This window comes from Sminthopsis crassicaudata, chromosome 5 (assembly GCF_048593235.1).
Source record: "Sminthopsis crassicaudata isolate SCR6 chromosome 5, ASM4859323v1, whole genome shotgun sequence".
NCBI lineage: Eukaryota > Metazoa > Chordata > Mammalia > Dasyuromorphia > Dasyuridae > Sminthopsis > Sminthopsis crassicaudata.
Genome location: NC_133621.1, coordinates 198875923 through 198895998, shown reverse-complemented (window position 1 = coordinate 198895998; position 20076 = coordinate 198875923). Strand labels below are relative to the sequence as shown.

Here is a 20076-nt window from a genome sequence, read left to right as displayed (position 1 = left end):
TTGCCTTCTTAAGGAAGCAGGTAGGAAGGGAGGAGAGAATTTGAAATTCAACGTTTTAAAAACGAATGTTAAAAATTATTTTTACATGTACTTGGGAAAAATAATTTTTTTTAAGTTGAAAAAAATTAATCTCCAGAATTACTCAAAGAACCCATTCATTTTTCTGTTTCCGATGATTGCATTTCTTGGTACTCAAATACTATTCATTTCGACGCCTGTCAAAGGTCTTTCGACTTCTTTGCTCCCTCAAGGACAAAAAAAACTTAAGTTTCCATAAAACTACGACGCTGCTAGATAGCTTCCGGCTCGCCACATATTTCGCAGTGAGGAGGTGGGGAAATGGGCGGAGCCTTCCTGACCCCTCTTTCCCGTTGGCAGTAAGGGAAGATGAGAAAGGGGCGGGACGGCGTATTCCGGAGAAGCAGCTGACCGGAACCGGAAGCTGGGTTCGTAAAGTGAAGAAAAACCAGAGCGCTCGGCCTCTCAGCTGTTTCATCTGCTGTACTTGGAGGCTGCCTGCCAAGTGTAGGAGTAGCTGCTGTCACCATGGCTCTCAGCGACGCCGACGTCCAAAAGCAGGTACGCGGCCCACCCTCCGGGGCCCGCTTCAGTTTTCCGAGGTTGAGACCCACAGATGTTCGTTTGGATGAGTGGTTCTGTTAACGAAGGGCGAGTGGAACCCGCGGAACCTCCGTGGCCTCCCTCCCCGAAGTCCTTGGGGGTCTCCTGGGGTGGGCAGTTGTGGGACGGTGGGCTGCGGAAGGTCTCTGACTGCGGTGATTCTCCCACCTGCTGTGACCTCCTGACCCGGTCCTGCTCTGGGGCGGATGAAGACCCACAAGGCCCTTTTTTCTGCATAGTAGGGGGCCAGGAGAGGGGAGCGAGTGCTTTCTTCTGGGATTAGAAAATCTTGCGTATCGCTGGTTTGATTTTTAGCTGGGGCTTTAAATAGGATTCTGGGATATTTGCACATTTATTGCGTTTCCCGGTAGAGGAATGCTAAATACTCTGTAGCCTGGCACTTAATTTGCAAGAAAAAGGAAGTATTGTGGAAAGAGCACCAGATTGGAAGTCAGGAGACCTGGGCTCTATTTTTATCTCCGACATTGTGATCTTGGGCGAAACACTTCCCTTGTGGGACTATTTCCTCTTCTGTAGGATGGGAGGATTGATCTGGAATGGAAGAGTTTTATTCATTTTATAAATACGTAACATATTATTATATATCATATTGCTTATTATAAGTATCGTATAATTACATATCCTATTATATATATAATATGACACATTATATATCATTAGCTTCCTTTGTAAATCTGCGTATTTTATCTTACGGATTTAAAAATATTCTGAGAAAGGTCAATAGGCTTCACGGGATTGCTAAAAGGGAGCCAGGACACGAAAATGATCCATAGCATGCTCTGATTACCTTAAAACCTATTTGGAGAGTTCAAAAAGAACGCTAGCATATTTGCCTTGTCTTGACAAATGTCTGTCACTTGGTGATTTCTTACTGAGAATTTTTTGAAAGGAAGAATGATAAAAGCTCATAAGTAATAGCAGTGAAGAATCAGTATCCCTTCAATTAAGTATTAAGTAACCCTTGCCAAAGGGTTTAGAGACAAGGAAACAGGTCACATTAGCAGGTAAATGGCAGAAACAAGTTTAGAGCTAGTCCCTAAGTTGCCATAGTTTCCTCTTTTTTTTTTTTAATTAATTTTATAATTATAATTTTTTTTGACAGTACATATGCATGGGTAATTTTGAGTTGCCATATTTTCAAGTAATTGGAAGGTTATTTGACTAATTTCCACAGGGAAATCCACATTGGAATTTTTTTTCTCTCTGGCTTGGAAATGACACTACCTATTTGTGATCTTGACTGTTCTCCATTTAGTAAGGAGAGAGATCTTTTTAGTTTTAATTGCTGCTGATTTCTAATTAAAATTTAGTTTAGAAAAGCTTATAGGAAATCTTATATTGATATGCTCTGAAAATAAAAAGTAGCCTCTTGAAGGGGTACAAAGAGATTGTGTTTTTTTGATTATTGGAGGGAACCAAAGTCTTTAAATATTTAATTAATTAAAACTAAGACTTAAAGGCCCTTCTCCCCGTACCCTCAAGTTTCTCTAGTTAAAAGAAAATTTATGCCCCGAATTATCCAAAGAATCAATTCATTTTTCTTTTTATTTCTCCCAAATGACAGATGCTTAAATGCATAGGTATTTGTGTACAAAGAAAAGTTGTGAGTTGTCTATAAACTTAACTGCTTTATAACTTGGGGGAAGAAGGAGATAAGCATTTATATACTGCTTACTATGTGCCAAGCTAAGTACTAAATATTTTTACAAATGTACCAAATTCATTTGATTTTACATCATATTCATTAATAATTCAGCCAACATTTATGATTTATTGGGTTTTAAATTTATATTTTAGTTGTATAGTATTTTTTGAGTAATTTTTTAAGGATTGCTATAATACTAAAATACTTTGTCATTAAAATAAATTCTATTTTGTATGTTTTGTTTAAGGAAGCTTCTTTTGCTTAGGAAAATATCTACTGTCTAGGTTTATTCTACAGTGAATTTATATCTATGTAGAGAGAAGAGGATTGTTATCTTTCAAAAAGCCAGATTTTCTGCTTTAGGGCATTCTAGTTCATCCCTATGGCTAAACTTTTTCTTTCCAACAAGTCCCTGCGACAGAACACTTTGTCCTTGTAGACAATCCACCTGAATCGTAAAAGATCTGCACTGATCTAGTCAGAACTAGTTGACCAAGCCCTCAGGAGTAATGAAGGCAGATAATGCAGGTTTGAGCCAAGGGGCAATATTTTGTTAAACAAAGCTTCTGTAGCATTTATAAATACCTACATTTTTCTCAGGTTGTTGTTAAAGTAATTTGAAACCTCAGCAATCTGCAGACTGAACAAATTGATTCAAATTGAATAGCACCAATCATATCCTCAGGTCTCTAAGATCTCTCTCTCTCACAGTCACAGTATTTTTCCACAAATCTCATAAACTTAAGAGCTGTGATCCTGAAAATTTTGAGACTTGGAATTTGGTCTTTTGTTCATATATAATATCTAAAACTTTTATAATTATCCATTTTGTAGATGTTTTTAGATTTGGTCTGTCATAAGTTAATATTATTAATATTAATTAATCCATATGACTTGCTGTTTTTGAAGATAACTATTTACTAAGACTTAGTATCCCTTGGATAGTATTCTTGATTTAATTCAGTACACAGAAATGTTATTATATTCAGATAAACAAAATAAGTTTACAATGTATTATTTGTAGAACTTGCCTTAAGAAATAATTAGTGTGACACTACTTCCAGAGTTAAATCCACAAATGTTCCCAGGCTAACTTGTACTTCTACAAAATGATTTGTTATGGGACATAATGATCCAAGGGGAAAAAAGCAATTAGTAATTAATTTCTTTTTAAGTTTTAATTCACCTGTTACTGGTTTTAGGCCCAACTTTTATGAAAGGAAACTATTTCTATTTAATCAAATTGATTAACTGGGCTGGTCTACAGTCTCATCCAAGACTGTAGAGAGTTGTTTGAAGTGTTTCACATTTGGATGTGAAAGAGAAGGTGCCATACTTTATTTCTAGAGCCAAAAGAAAATTGACTTTTTTCTTCTTATAGATCAAACATATGATGGCTTTCATTGAACAGGAAGCAAATGAGAAGGCCGAAGAAATAGATGCAAAGGTAAGATTAATAAGTGCAGTATTAGTACATTTTTATTCTTAATATGTCTAGTTGATATAGGGGAAATAAACTTTTACTCAGCTAATATTAATGAAGTTCAGAAATAAGCTTACTAGAAATTGTCAGTTGCAAATGCTCTGACAAGTATAAAAGAGAAGTAATTTTCCTATGGAAACTTAGAATTTAGACATTTAATGTCTTTAAACAGAACATAGCCTATTTTCTTAAAGTCAAGAAAAATGTAGTGTTTGTGTACAGAAAACAATCAGTTTTGTAAGCACTATCATTTTTTTCCCTTGCAAATTAGTTGTAGGCTATGAGGAATACCTCAGGATTCCTCTGATGGAAACCAGATAAATGTAAATTTTTCACTTCTATAGCCCATGAACAGCCATGCTTTCAGTATGAATATTTTATTTCTATTTCAATATAATTGGTTTCCTTGGTAATCCTATGAAACATTGAAAATTTTTCCAGCTCAAACAACATGAATAATCCATAAAAGTTCTATGTGGAAAGTGTGGAAATAAAACGACGAAAATGTGGTACCTAATAAATATTGTATAGTTAATAGCATTAATACACAGCCTTTTAGGAAGCTGGATGGCTCAGTGGATAGAGTACCGCCCCTAAAGTCAGGAGGAACTGAGTTCAAATTTGGTCTCAGACACTTAATACTTAACAGCTGTGTTCCCTGGGCAAGCCACTCAATCCCAATTGCCTTGCCCACCCCACCCCCCAAAAAAGATAGCCTTTTTTCCCCTCTTCTATAACTAAGAAACATATAAAACTAAATTACCATGATATGGTCTCATTTAAAAATGAAATTAAAAAATGAAACTACTCCAAAAAAATTCTCAAAAACCTTAAGAACCCTTGCTTTAATCAACCAACAAGCATTTTTTAAGTACATACAAGGTGTCAAATGCTGAAGTTACAAAGAAAAAGCAAAAAAGAGTCTCTGCCCACATTATACATAAATAAAAAATAAAGTAAATAGAGAGGTGATGAATGCTAAGTGGGAATGTCAGTACTAGTTGGGTGACCAGGAAAGTCCTCATGAATAGATGGCACTTGAAGTACACCTAAAAGAAAACCATAGATTCTAAAAAAATATTGAGAAGCATCAAGTAACCTTCAGTAGATCAGTGTTTGTGGACAAGAATAGAATGTATTAGAAAAGTTAAAAGGGGTTATGTTATAAAGAGCTTTAAATGACAATAAAAGGCTATATAGTTGATCCTGGAGGTAGGAGGAAGCAAATTAGTTTTTTTGGATGGTAGGGGAGGGAGGTCTTCCGGATTTACACCATAAAAAAATTGCTTTAGCATCCTGGTAGAGGGTGGATTAGAGAAGGGAAAAACTTAAGATAAGAAATTTAATTACAAGGCCATTGTTATAGCTGAGGTGAGAGCTGCTATGAGTCTACTGTGTAGAATATGAGTAGAAAGAATGGCACGTGTTCAAGAGATGTTATTATAAAGATATAAAGTCTTGGCAACGAATTGTGGGATGTGTACAAATGAATCCACTGGAGGGTTTGGGAGAGGGGGGGAGAATCTCACTTTTAGACATTTTTTGAGTTTGACATGCATATAAGATAACCAGTTTGAAGTGTCCTACAGAATGTTGATGATGCAAGATTTGGAACCCTGGAGAAAAACTAGGATAGAACTGGTAATTGTGTGCTTAGGGATAAAGCAATGAGAAGTGATAAGGTTATCTAGTGAGAAAACATTGAAAGAAAAGAGGACTCTGAGCTCTATTTAAACATACTGTATTCTCACCACTTACTACATTCCTTACAAATTTATCTCATTTGATCTTTACAATAACCATGTGAGGTAATTCCTATTATTATCCTCATTTTACTATTGAGACACCAACCTTTAGTGAGTATGATGGATATCATTGAGGAAAAGAAAAGGAATAATCAGACAAAAAGGGGAAATAGAGAACAATATCAAAACAAAAAGTATCTAAAGTGGAGTGTGGTTTGTAGTATCATATATTCCAGAAAAGGTTAGGAATTAAGAGGAGGCAATTATGTTATTAGTTAAGAGATCAGTGGTAACTTTGGAGAGTGCAGTTTCAGTTGAAGTCAGAAGCCATCTTAGAATAGAGTTTGAAAAGGGACAATGAAGGCATTGATGATAGGATCACTTGATCAAGCTGAGATCATTAGCTGAGAAGAGAAGAAAAGATAACTGGTTAGCTTGTGAGTATGAACATGTTTAGCAAAAGTGTTTTGAGAGGGATAGCTGACAGACTGAAGGTGAGAATAACACTTGAAGAAGTAGAGATGATGGTGGGGGCAGTTGGCTTGAGAAGACAGGAAGGAATAGCATCAAAGGTACATTTTGATGTATTGGCCTTGGCTTTATTTATCTCAAGTTAATGTCCCAATATTTTTATGCTCAGAGAATTCCTGCTGTGATTTCCATGGGTTATGTGAATTAGTCTTAATGTTGCTGGGAGGGGCAGCTAGGTGGGGTGGTGGTGCATTGGATAGAGCACCAGCCCTGAAGTCAGGAGGACCTGAGTTCAAATATGACCTCAGATACTTAACACTTCCTAGCTGTGTGACCCTGGGCAAATCACTTGACCCCAATTGCCTCAGCCAAAAAAAAAAAAAAAAAGGATGTTGCCTGGGATACTAAGCTTAAGTGCCACAGATAGTATGAATCTGCCCAACTGGAAAGCCAGCCTCTGACTACATCAATTATATATCACTGTCCCAGCATATAGATACAGCCTTAAAATTGACCATGTTGGGTTTTGTAGATTTAGAAACAAAGAAAGTCACTCAAACTTTCTGGCACATTTGACCAACTCAACAATACAATTTTAGAGAAAAACTGCTACCACTTTTTATTTTACTTATTACTGTACTATATTCCTTTCTTCTTGGATAATGCAATTCTATTCTTTAGATATAGACATCTCAACATCATCTGCAACATCTTCATTTATCATGTTGAGAAAGGAGATAAGCTGTTAAGTTATTTTGATTTTTTTTCAGAACATGAAGACTCAATTGCTATTTTTAAATACTACACTGTTTTAATTATAAAATCTTCAATTTCAGTCATTAATCATGGAATAATGATATGCATAATAGGAAGAAATGTCAGGATTTTATGTCCTTATATGACAAAAGTAAATTTCAATGCAGACTTTTAACACTTGTCTTGAAAAAAAAAAATCATCTCTATAGAAAATGTTTTGGCAGCTTAATTTGCATACATACAATTTGCATAGCTTCTCAAGGTCAATTAATCTTAATTTAACTATCATGTTAATGTTTGCAAAGCACTTGACATATATTGTTTCTTTTGATCCTCATAATTTCATAAGATAAATGCTTAAAACAGTATTGTCTCCATTTCATTTTTATAGATATGGAAACTAAGATTCAGAAGTTACTTGTAAAGTGTTAGAGGCAGGATTTAAACCAGTCTCACCTAACTCCCAGTTCAATGTTTTTTCCTGTCTCACATTGTCTTTCCTGTATGTATTTGAGAATTGTCTGTCTCTTATTTTCCATACATTAGAGTTTAAAATAGCAAGTTCTAATAAGGTGAGGCAGAATAAATTTCAAATTTTCCACATTGAACGGTATAATACTATCAAAACACACACCACCCAGGAGTTTGGATGATGAGTTTGCTGCTATGTTGGAATCTTTTTTGGTCAATAAGTGGTACCTCTTATCTAAATGTATATTGGTTCTGTTTAGGCAGAAGAAGAATTCAACATTGAGAAAGGTCGTCTTGTACAGACACAGAGATTGAAGATAATGGAATATTATGAGAAGAAGGAGAAACAAATTGAACAGCAGAAGAAAATGTAAGTAGCTTCTATTTCCTGTTTTTTTGAGTATACTTTCCTTCTTTTGAGCAAAGAGGTTTCATAATAGCACTCACTGAAGTCATAAGGTAGAACATAGGTAAATGTTAGCTAACTCCAGTAAAGCTTAGGTTGGTCTTTAGTGAAAAAAGCATTTGTCTTATAAGATAAGTTTTGTTCAGAATGTATAGCAGCTTTTGCTTCTGTTAAAGCATTGTACTAACTTTTTGTTTCCATGCAACTTTTAGTCAGATGTCCAACTTGATGAATCAAGCAAGATTGAAAGTCCTTAGAGCCAGAGATGATCTTATCTCAGTGAGTATCTAGTCCTTATGATATATTTTTTAAGTACTTTGCTTTAATAGGAATTTAATTGCTCCAGTTTTTCATTAAATGGGTGATGATTTGATTTTTGAATTGGTGGAATGTCAGATATGTTTAAATCAAGTAACTTAACAAAAGAATGTCTCTAATTGTTATTTAAATTATAGAGAACAGTTCCCAAATTAAAATCCTTTAACATTGGTTTGCTGAGCAGTTTTAAAATTGGATAATTCATCCTTTCTACTGCTGAGTTCAGAGGAAAGGGAGAAATTTATAGGTAATTTAGTATGTCTGATGAAACAGAAATACAAAATATTTATAGTTCCAAGCAACTGACAGTTTATATTTTAGTTTAATTCTAAACAATTTTTATGTCTTCAGTTTTTAGATTTCTGTGAATAATGGTAGTTTCCACCTAGAAGAGAATTCCTTTATGACATTGGATTAATTAACCTAGTTTATGAATTACTTTAAAGAATAGTAATTCTTTTTGTTCTTAATTGATGTAGTTAGCTATGATATTTTCTAATAACACAGGAGATGTAACTTTATTGCAAGTGCCATTTATATAATTCAAAGTATTAGGGATTTGTAAATTTATTACAAATGACAAATTATGCAAGAGATGTATCAAAAGACAACAAAGATATATGCAGCATCAGCAAAAGTGGGGAATAACATGGATAGCCTAAATACTCCATTGGTATCCATGCATTGTCAAACAGATGTAGAAGAATACTCCTAGCATACAAGAATAATACAAGATGAAATGGTAGAGATGGGGGGAGAGGGAGGGTGTTGCACTTTGCAACATTGGAGGAGTATTCACACTGATGAGATCACAGATCTACAAATTGTCAAAGAAGCTTATGATATAAATGTCATAATATTGTTTGATATTAGTACCAAGTGCTTTACCACATCTTTATAATTGTGATCAAATTACAATTTAAAAAAGTAGTTTTTGTCATTTGGAACATCTAGATTGTTTCTTTTTTCTATTTATTATAATATATGTATATAATACATATACATAAAAATACCCTTTTCTCAATAGATTCAATTAATTATGAACAAGCAGCTCTAAAAAGAAGAGAGGCAAGGTGTCAATCATAATGTAAAAGTGTCCCCAGTTACTAATGAGACATGCAAATTAGAATGTGGCTCAAAAGTCATTAAATTATACATATCCTTTGACCTCACAATACCACTACTTATTCACCTACCTCAAAAAGAATGAGAGAGAAGGGTGTGTGTAAGTCTTATATAGGGAGTCTACTGCAATGCACCAGTGTGCCTATTTTACAGTCCCTCCCTTCAACATTAGCTATTCTTTTATCATAGGTGTTTACTATGAGTGAGGCACTGTGGTAATTGATAAGCATATAAAGCTAGGCAGAAGACAGTCCTGTTCTCCAATAACTCGGTCTAGTAATGGGAAAAAAAATACAAACAACCTGTTTGCAAATAAGATGTATAGGTGATAAACTTGAGATAATCAACAGAGAGAAAATAGGGTATTAAGGGGGAATTGGGTAAGGCTGCTTTTAGAAATGGGCTTTTAAGCTCATTCTTGAAGGAAACTAGAAGGAAAGGATAAGGAGGAAGGAGAGAACTGGCAACTCATCAAATTATATGTGTGTGTGTGAATATAGTATATTATTCTTGTGTGGTGAGAAATAAAAAGGATAGTGATTTACTGATGAATGAAATGAACATAATCTCAAAAACATATGAAATAATGTAAAGAAAAACAACTAAGAAAGATGTAAAGATTTACATCAGTGCAATAGTCAATCTCTATTTTAAGGAATTTCTTGACATTGAGATAATGAACTATATGTGCAGAATGACGGACTTATCAGTTTGAATTTGTTTTGTTTCACTATATTTCAAGGGAGGGTTTTTATTTTACAGGGAGATTTGTGAGGCAAGGGAGAAGTGAGTAATGATGATGCAAAAAGAAAAAGAAGCAAATATCAGTGAAATATTAAGTACTCATAGAATAGAAGGAACTTCAAAATAGAACTCAAGACAATCTGAACAGTGTTAATCCTATTGTCTTAAATTTAAAAGATAACTTTTATTAAAAATAAATGAACATAGTATATGTTTAAAAAATGAATGTTAAGACAGTGGTTCAGTGATCCAAAGCAATCCCAACAGACTTTGGACAGAAAATGCCATTTATATCCAGAAAAAGGAATAAGGAAACTGATGCAAAGCAACATATGCTATGTTCATTTCTTTTTTGTTTTTTTTCTCTCCCATAGTTTTCCCCTTTTGCTCCAATTTTTCTAACATAAATTTATAAAGCATTGTGTATTAGAAATACGTAAATTTACTAGGAAAAAAATGAATATTAGAAATTGTCTTTACATATAATTGGAAAAAAATAAAATACTATTAAAAAAAGAAAGCTACTATTTTGGCATATTAAAACAAAAAAAGTTTATTTTTAATAAAAGATTACTTTATATGTAATCAGGTAAAATTAAAAGTTTTCCAATAAGTATTATCACTGCTACTAGTTAATGAAATGCTAGAAATGGTAGCTCTAGCAACAACACACACACATACAAATAGATAATACATAGGCAAAAAAGAAACTAAATTGAGGTGATATACTTAAAGAACTCAAGAAAAAGCTAAAAATGAATTTAAATAATTTTTAGCTAACTTATAAGATACAAGGTGAATCCACATAAAATATCAACATCCCTATATATAACCAACAAAACCCAGTAGGGATAGGTTTATAACAACAGAACCTGTTTGGGAATGTATCTGCCCAGATTCATCTGGGTATTATTATATTAGTTTAACTATAAAATACTCATTGCAGAATTAAAAACAGACTTATATAATTGAGGAAATAGTCATTACACAAAAATAGGTCAAGCCAATATAGTAAAAAATAGCTGTGCTACCTAAGTTCACCAAAATAGTATTTCATAGAGCTAGAAAAAAATAAGATTCATATTGAAGAACAAAAGACCAAGAATCTCAAAGTTAAGAGTGATAAACTATAGGAAGGAAGTAAGTTAATCAACATTAGATTATTTAATTGTTATTAATTATTATTAAATGTAAATAATTATTAAAATTATTTGGTAGTTTCAAAAAAGAGGGGTATACAACAATATATAGAATCAAAGAAACATAATAGCATAGAAACCTGAAAGCTGTAGCTACTTAGGAGAAAAACTGCTAGGAAAACTGAATAAATAGTCTGACATAAATTAGGTTTAGACCAACACCATATCCATATACTAAGATAAACTCTAAAATGGATACAAAGAATAAATAAGGGATTAAAGACAACTTTGCCTTTCATATCTTTTAAATAGAGGAAGATCAGGATAAAATGAATAGTTTTTAATTAAAGCTTTTTATTTTCAAAATATATACATGGATAATTTTCAATATTTACAAAACCTTGTGCTCTGTTTTTTTTTTTTTTTTTCCCTCCTTTCCCACCACCCTTGCCTTAGACGGCAAGTGATCCAATATATGTTAAAGATGGGCAATTCATGAATAGAGTTTCAAAGAAAGAAATCCAAGCTGTCATCAATCATGAGAAAATATTAGTACTAGCACTAGTAATTATAGAAATCCAAATTAAAGCAACTTTTAAGAATCCACCTTATACGTATGATCCTGGCAAAGATGACAAAAGAGGAAAATGACATTTTCTAAGATTTATGGAGAAGGGGGAGAAGTATACTTAAGTTTACTATTGGTGGAGCTATGAATTGGGCCAACCATTTTGGAAAGAAATTTGGAACCATGCCCCAGAAAGTTAACAAACTGTTCTTTCACCCATGTTATTCCTACTAGACCTGTGAAAGAAAGAAGAATGTGTATAAAAATATGTATTGCAACTTATTTTAGGTAACCAAAAACTGAAAATGAAGAGGGTTTCCCATTTGGAAAATAACTGAACAGAACAAGATATATGATTCTAATGAACCATTATTGTGCCAGTAAAAAAGAAAAAATGAATAATTTTAATGGAAGATCTCTTTGAACTAATTAATAGTGAAGAGAGTTGAAGTTAGAACAGTTTATGCAATGGGGTACAAAAAATAAAAATTATTTTTAAAAAGATTGGGAATTGTTGAGTCATTTTAGTTGTGTTTCCCTCTCTGTGATCCTGTTTGGAGTTTTCTTGGGAAAGATACTGAAGTGATTTTCTGTTTCCTTTTCCAACTCATTTTACAGATGAGGAAACAGGTAAATAGGGTTAAATGACTTCCGTAGGCTTACTTGGTTATTGTCTGCAACTAGATTTGAACGCAAGTTCTCCTGATTCCAGGGCCAGCATTCTCTCCACTGTATTACCTAGCTGCCTAATTGTCAACCAAGTGGACAATTTTTAAAATATGAAAATGATTTTTCCCTTTTCTTCTTTCCGTTCTCTTTAGGACTTATTAAATGAAGCAAAGGTGAGACTCTCCAAGGTAGTAAAAGATACAGCTAGATATCAGGTTCTTTTGGATGGACTTGTTCTTCAGGTAATTTTCCATACTGTGTAACTTTATACTTTTTTTTTCATACAATATAATGCCAACATATAGAATATGGTCAGAGGCCCCACTCTAATAAACATTTTCTAGAACTTTACTAAATTGGAAATTATTAATCGTGAAATCATCTCTTTTCTTAGCCTACTTTGGAAATGTGCTATCTAACCTAATAAAATGGTCCTGATGGTATTTTTCTGCAACTTCATCCTAAATAACTCAAGTACAGCATTCAAATTCTAACTTCCAATTTGTATCAGAAATCCTTGCAATAAATATTTTGACAGTTTGACCAATGAAACTATGTGCTTATTCATTGTGTGATACCATCTCATAAAATTATTTTAATTATGGTATCTTCAGGTATCTTAATTATATTAAGACATTCTTTGCCTCCAGCTGATAAAAAACAAAAACTGGGTTTTGTTTTAACCTGACACTCTTATCTCCATCTTTAAACTTTATTTCTATTGTTTATGTAAATACTGGGGGTTTTTTGTTTTTGTTTTTGAAGCTTATGTTTATCTTTTTTCTTAAGCTATATGAAATAAATGTCAGAAAACTTCTGCTTTTGCTGCTGCCATAAGACCTAATTTTGTATTTTCTGCCAGTTTTGTTTATTCTTATTTTGCACAGGGTTTATACCAATTGCTGGAGCCACGAATGCTTGTTCGTTGTAAGAGAAGCGACCTCCCTCTGGTGAAGGTAAAGAATATAATGTTTACAAGAGAAAAAAATTTTATTGTTCTTTAAGAAGAAATTATTGGTACTTCTGGCTAGCTGGAATCTGGTATGTAGATAGTATTTTTATTTACTCTTGTCTCTGGGGAAAAAAATTGAAGGAGAGCTCACTCATGCAAAATAAACAGTAAAAAATATAAAGATTTATTGGTAGAACATATTCTCTATTAACTATTTTGGTGTACTGCATTGGAGGAATCCTAAAAATCTAACTGTACATTCATCTCCTACCCTTTATTACCTTTCTCCCCCAGGATGTAGATTATTTATAAAAGTAAGTGATATGTGTGAATAAATGTAAAATCAATAAAAATATATTAAAATAATTAACATCATCACTCTATAGTTAATAACTGAAATTTCAGATACGAAAGTAGAATGATAAAATCTCTTACATCTCCAGCCTAGTGATTTTTGCTTAATTCTTAAAGAAAATTAGAGATTTCTTGAGTAGGATTGTTTGCATTGTATTTTCACTTTATTGAATTAAAAAAAAAAGTAACATTAGCACTTATTGTACACTTTACAATAACAGTAAATATTTATGTATATTTTATTTGTGTATACTTTAGACTTGCTGCCAAAACCTTTAATCAGTATTGTCTTTTGTTTTCCAGGCTTCAGTGCAAAAAGCAATTCCTGTGTACAAGATTGCAACCAGAAAAGATGTTGATGTCCAAGTTGATCCAGAGGCATACCTGCCAGAGGAAATGTAAGGAACATTATTGCTTTAATATCTAGATTTCTAGATTAAGGACTAAAAATGAGTCTTTTTGTTTAACATTTATCATGCTATAATTTCTCTAAGCCACTTTGAGCTGCAACTCATTAATAATCTCATGATAGAATTTGACAGTGATAAGGAACAATTATAAGATCAGCTTACAACTGACACTATTTTATAAGAAGTCCATTTTCTATCTTTTCTTTGTATGTCTTTTTTATATTCCTCTCTCATTCATTATTTGAGAGATGTCCCAAAAGCCAGGATGAACTGTGGACATTATCCTGCAGAGAAGTAGGTGTCCGCAGCTCCAAAGCAGAAATGGAAATCAAATAGCTACTGTTTGTTAAATGCTAATGCTCTGTGCACTAGGTGCTAAAAAGAAATTAAAAAAAAAAAAAAAAACAAAGAAAAAATAATCTCTGCTCTTGAGCAAAATATATCTAAAGGAAAATCAGATCACTATGGTGGTTTTTGTTTTTTTTCTGCCAGAAGCAGTCGGAATGGACCACAAGATGTGTCTGGATTTAAACAATGAAACCTGACTCACTGCCTTTTCAGTGTAGGATGCTGATATGGCAAGGCAGTCTTGGGGTATAGCCAGCATTGTGATCTACCCTGGCCTTAGGGACTTCAATTAATTCCACATTCTTTGTTAGAACTGTCTCTGTGATAACAATTGGAAGTCCTTTATTGTACATGATGGAATGAGCAATAGTTTAAAAAAAAAAAAAATAGAGAAGATATATCCTTCAGTCTCCTGGAACTTAACCTAATCAGGGAGACTAAATGCTTATGAAATAGATATCCAGAAGACAATTTCGGGACCATAGATAAACATTTTTGAGATAATATTCAGATCTCATTACAAAATAAATGCTTATAAAACAAAACCTTCCAAGTCCCAATTCATGTTTTTGTGTTCCAAAAGAACTCTTTACCTTGTGTTTCCTTATTGCAAGATTTGGCCTCCAGCCTGTGTAGGTCCTGAGGGCTTAGGAATGGAGTAACCATAGTGAAATGGGAAGGGGAAAAGTAGATTTTAAATTGGCACACATTGTTCCATTGTGGTAGAAAGTCACTAGGGCCCTCCTTTTTCTGCTTGCTTAGTCATGGATAATACTGAATCAGGTGTTATATTATCAAATGATTTGGATATAATTTTATACTGATTGTATACTTTTTTACCCTAATTGATTGGGACAGTAGATTTTTTTACATGGCTGGCATTTTATGCTCAAATATTCATCTTTCTTGAATCTAAAAATTATTACTCTCTTCTTTTTAGAGCTGGAGGTGTTGAGATTTATAATGGGGATCGTAAAATAAAAGTTTCTAATACCCTAGAAAGTAGACTGGATCTTATAGCCCAACAGGTGAGTAGAAATAGTCATTGATGTTCACTTTGCAAGCTCTAATGGGGAGGTGTGTAAAGAACAAATGCCCTCGGCTTGTCTGGAAATGAAGAACACCAATATTGGGATTCTGTCACTTTGTTTCTAGAAATTTTTACTATAGAAAGATTTCTGGAACTATGTCTAGGCAGTGATCTGATCTTGATGAGAATAGTTGTTAGGCATTGGGTTCCCTATATTGAGGTGGTAATTCTCACATAAAAGAGGATTTGAGGTCAAAGTAAGAACTCCCAAGCTCTTTTTATACATATACATAATGAAAGTCTTATTGTAGGAATGAAAGGAAATAAGTATTTAAGAGTGGCTGCTGCAATCATTCTAATATGGAGTTTGATTCCATAAGGCATGATTCAGGTAGGTGTATTAAGTATCCATTAACAGCAGAGACTTCATTAGAAAAAAATGTGGACTATTCTGGCAGGAAATTTTCCTACGGTAGGTCTGGGTCACCTTACAAAAACTTCCAAAGGGTAGGAAGACCTAATGTGCAGGGTAAAGCAAGTATACATGATAAAATGTTTCCAATATCACTGGTGCCGCCATTAACTCCTTTTGAGAAACCTTTAGAGAAACACTTATATTGTCAAAAGATTAGGCTCATCTTTCTTGTCTTTGTTAGCCCATACCTAGATTACTGCCAGACTCCAAATAAACTTTTCTGCCTCTTCCACCCTACTCTGATCATCCTTCACACCTGGGAGGCAGGGACAGGATCAGGTGATGTAATCCCTTAACTGGTCTTGTAACTCCCCTTTAAAAACCTTGAGCTCCGCCCTATTGCAGTACTGCAGCATAGTGAATAAGACAAGGGTTTGAATGGAGAGCAGCTTGCACTTGGGAATGAGAGAAGTTGTTTGGGAAGTATTTGTTTCCCAAAAAAGTAACCTTAGGACAAGAGTATTCAGGCTTGAATGATCACCACCGGACTGGCTGGTGTTCTTGAATACTTTTGCAGTTTGTGGTGGCAGAGGCTTGTTCCTCATCCAGGAGTGCAAGGATATTACTTTGCACATTAAGCCTTACAGTAGAAAAATTTCCTGAGGGAATAGTCCAAATTTTTTCTAATGAAGTCTTTCTGGTATTGATGGATACTAAATACTCCTATTTGAATCATGATGTATGGAATCTGTTTCTTTAGGAATCGTGTTTTGGGCAAGGAGAGATGGAGGAGACAGTAACTTTCTGGCTTAGGAACAGTTCATTTTCAGTATGATCTCAGTATGGCAAGGGCAATTCATATAGTTTGATTTGGATATGAGCCCTATATTTGTGTGTGCTCATTTTGGGAATTACAGTAACTAGGGGCTAGAGTTGTCCTTGGTATGATGTTAACTGGCTTAGGACAGCTAAAGAATATCCTAAGCTTTTTTCAGTCTCTCTCTTACCCACATAAAGGCCACAGAATGAGCCCTTGCTTGCATCAGGATGAGACAGGAATTCTGGTCTTAGGCTGGGAAAGCCCATTTCCCCTAAAACCCCCAGGAAACCTCTTTGTAATCTTTTTTTTTTTTTTTTTTTTTAATTGTTTGCCAAATAAAATTAAACTCCTGAATCTATATTTGGCATAATGTTTTCTCTGTCCAGTTTTTGGAAAATAGGATTTTTGTCCCTCCTTTTGCAGTACCTTCTTTGTAGGACTCAGTGGTATAAATTATGAACCAAATGGCTTCGATTCATTCTAGGTAGCTCTTGCCTTCTTTAGCATTAGGCAGCTATCTATTAGTCATTTTCATTTTCGTTGGTAGAAAAAGCCCAGAATAGGGGCATCTAGGTGGCGCAGTGGGTAGAGCACCAGCCTTGAATTCAGGAGGATCGGAGTTTAAATGTGGTCTCAGACACTTAACACTTCCTAGCTGTGTGACCCTGGGCAAGTCACTTAACCCTAGCCTCAGAAAAAAAGAAAAAGCCCAGAAATCGAGAGTTGAGCAGCTTTTTTTTCCTCTTTGCTTTCAGTTAGTAATATTTCATTTGCCCCAAACAAAATGACTTACCAAGTTTTGCATACAAGGGATCTTTATTTTATTCAAATCTTTGTATGCTTGCCATTCAAGGGCAGATTTTTATGTTCACTGATTGTTAACACCATATCAGCTCCTTAGAGGATCAACAACAAAGATACAGGTTTGGATTTTATTTAGGGTCTCTTGTTTGCAAATTACGTCTTCCTATTCCTTTTTCCTTTACTCACGTCAAGTTTTTAACCATCTCTTGCCCTGAACTATTGTAGCTTTGTAATGGTCTTCCCTCTCTTTTCTGCTTTATGTAATATTTCTCACAGCTGCCAAAGGGATTCTTTTTTCTTTTCTTTTTTTTTTTAAGTAAATTGTATTGATATGGTATTTTGCATTATCTGCATTTTCTACTCCATTCCTCCCAATCTTATAAAAGTTAAAGAAAAAGAAAATCTACTCAGTTACATATCAAAAAGACTCGGGTCTTAATACAGTACAGCCAAATCCTTGGACTTCTGCAGAGTTGGAGGGGCGACATCTTCTCATCTCTGCCCTTTGGGCCCAACTGTGGTCTTTATCAATTTGTAACACTCCATTGGGATAGTTTTCCATTTCTCTCCACTTTAATATGGGAGTCAAATGTAGCAACTGTTTTCTTGGCTCTAAATCAGTTCATGGAGAGCTTTCCAAGGTTCTCTGTATCCAAGACCTGTGTCTTATAGCACCTAAGTGCCATTTATTTCCTGTGCCATAGTCGAGTAGTTTTTTTACTTCTAATTCCTGATTGCTTTTCCACAGTGGTTGTACTGATTTATCACTTTACTAGCACTACCATTTTTCACGTACAAAGTGATTTTCCTGAAACAAGTTTCACCATTTCATTCTTGTGGAAATTTCTGGTGGTTCCCCATTACATGTAGGACTTACTAGCATTTAAAGTCTTCAGAGTGTACTTCTGACCTAAGTTGATTATACATAACTTCCTTTATACCTACTTTCATCTATCCCCATGGCTGGAATGGACTCTCATTTCCTTAAGAATCAAAGCACAGCTGAAGTGCCATTTTCTAAAAGAAGCTTTTCCTGATCTTTTCTTTTCTTTTCTTTTTTTTTTTTTTTTTTTTGGTTGAGGCAGTTGGGGTTAAGTGACTTGCCCAGGGTCACACAGCTAGGAAGTGTTAAGTGCCTGAGGTCACATTTGAACTCAGATCCTCCTGACTTCAGGGCTGGTGCTCTACCCACTGCCCACCTAGCTGCTCCTTTTCCTGATATTTTTGAGCTGTACCTTTGCCTGTCTGCCCAGTTGTTAGTGCTCCCAGTCACCTAAAATTCACATTCCTTCTCCAGCTCATTTTATAGGTAAAGAAACTGAGGCAAATGGGGTTTAGGGACTTGCCCAGACTGACACAGCAAGTAAGTTATCTGAGGTCAGATTCGAACTCATAAAGATGAGTCTGATTCTAAGTAACCTAGCTGCCCCTTTCTACCTAAAACAACTTTATTTTTATTTATATATTAATATATTTTCTTTAATGTTTAAAATCATTGTACATGTATAACCTATATTGGATTGTTTGCTGTTTTGAGGGGGAGGGAAGGAAAGGAGGGAAAAAAATTTGTAACTCAAAATTTTACAAAAATGAATGTTGAAAATTATTTTTACATTTAATTGGGAAAGAATAAAATACTATTAAATGGGAAATTTAAAAAATATATATTTTCTTCCCAGTGTAATGTAAAACCCTTAAGGGCAGGAACTGTTTCATTTCTATCTTTATATCTCCAGTGTTGCCTGGCTTGTTCAGTTATTGCAATTATGTCCAACTCTTTGTGACTCCACTTGGGATTTTCTTGGTAAAGATCTTGTCATTTTCCAGCTCATTTTACAGATGAGGAAACTGAGGCAAACAGGGTTACATGACTTTGCCCAGGGTCATATTTGAGCAGGTGTTTTCCTGACTCTAGGCTGGACACCGCAGGGCCACCAAGCTGCCTATCTGGTACATAGTAGGGAATGAAGAAAAAAGTATTTAACTGAATGTTGTTATCAGTTAACAACTATTAATGGAGGCAAATAAAAAAAGCTATTCTTTCTCTTCACAGATGATGCCAGAAGTCCGTGGGGCTTTGTTTGGTGCCAATGCCAACAGGAAATTTTTGGACTAAGCCTCTGATGAGGTGGGATCCATTCCATCTTCTGTGTTGATATTATAAAAGTGTCTAAAATTGAAGAAACAACTATCAATTTCCTCCTCTTTGATGCTCTGACATTGTTCTTTGTGGAATAGTCTTTGTGTAGAATGCCATCAGCCTAAATATTAATTTTGGGAGAGTATTTATGGACTTAAAACTGTCAAGAAGTAACCTAGTTGATATAGAAATGACCAAGTTCTGATCTCCTCTACATTCTAGGGACAGGGGGAATACATATCATTTGCATGATTTTCACTGAGAATCCTTCTGTGATCTGCCTTAGATTGGAGTGAGCTCTCTGTGTGTGAAGTATGTTATAGTTCTTTGTATTTGATTTCTGTAGGTTACATTAAAATGCATAGAGCATGCATTCACTCCAGCATCAGTAGTATTACCCCTGTTAACTATTTGGGCTTAGAGGCTTTCTTCAGTTGTATCTGTGATTCAAAAAGGTGTGAATATGCTTTATTTATTAAAATAAAAACTATGTGGATCAAACTACAATAATCTTTTATTCAGGGCACTTACAGACTTGAGAGATAAGGTGAAATATTGAAGCTGTTATCTAAGAAAGAATAGTTTTAGCCTGCTTTGGACATTTACTTCACAAATCACTGC

The 20076-nt window shown here is 34.3% G+C and overlaps 1 protein-coding gene across 1 annotated transcript; it reads left to right on the top strand.

Annotated features, from left to right (window-relative positions):
• Nucleotides 1–325: 325 nt before the first annotated feature.
• ATP6V1E1 (ATPase H+ transporting V1 subunit E1) lies at nt 326–19956 on the top strand. The gene is made up of 9 exons (XM_074266827.1): nt 326–579; nt 3669–3734; nt 7474–7583; nt 7832–7898; nt 12335–12424; nt 13070–13138; nt 13792–13886; nt 15187–15274; nt 19369–19956. Exons 1-9 carry the CDS (start codon nt 547–549, stop codon nt 19429–19431), a joined length of 681 nt encoding a protein of 226 aa, XP_074122928.1. The 5' UTR covers nt 326–546; the 3' UTR covers nt 19432–19956.
• The last annotated feature ends 120 nt before the right edge of the window (nt 19957–20076 follow it).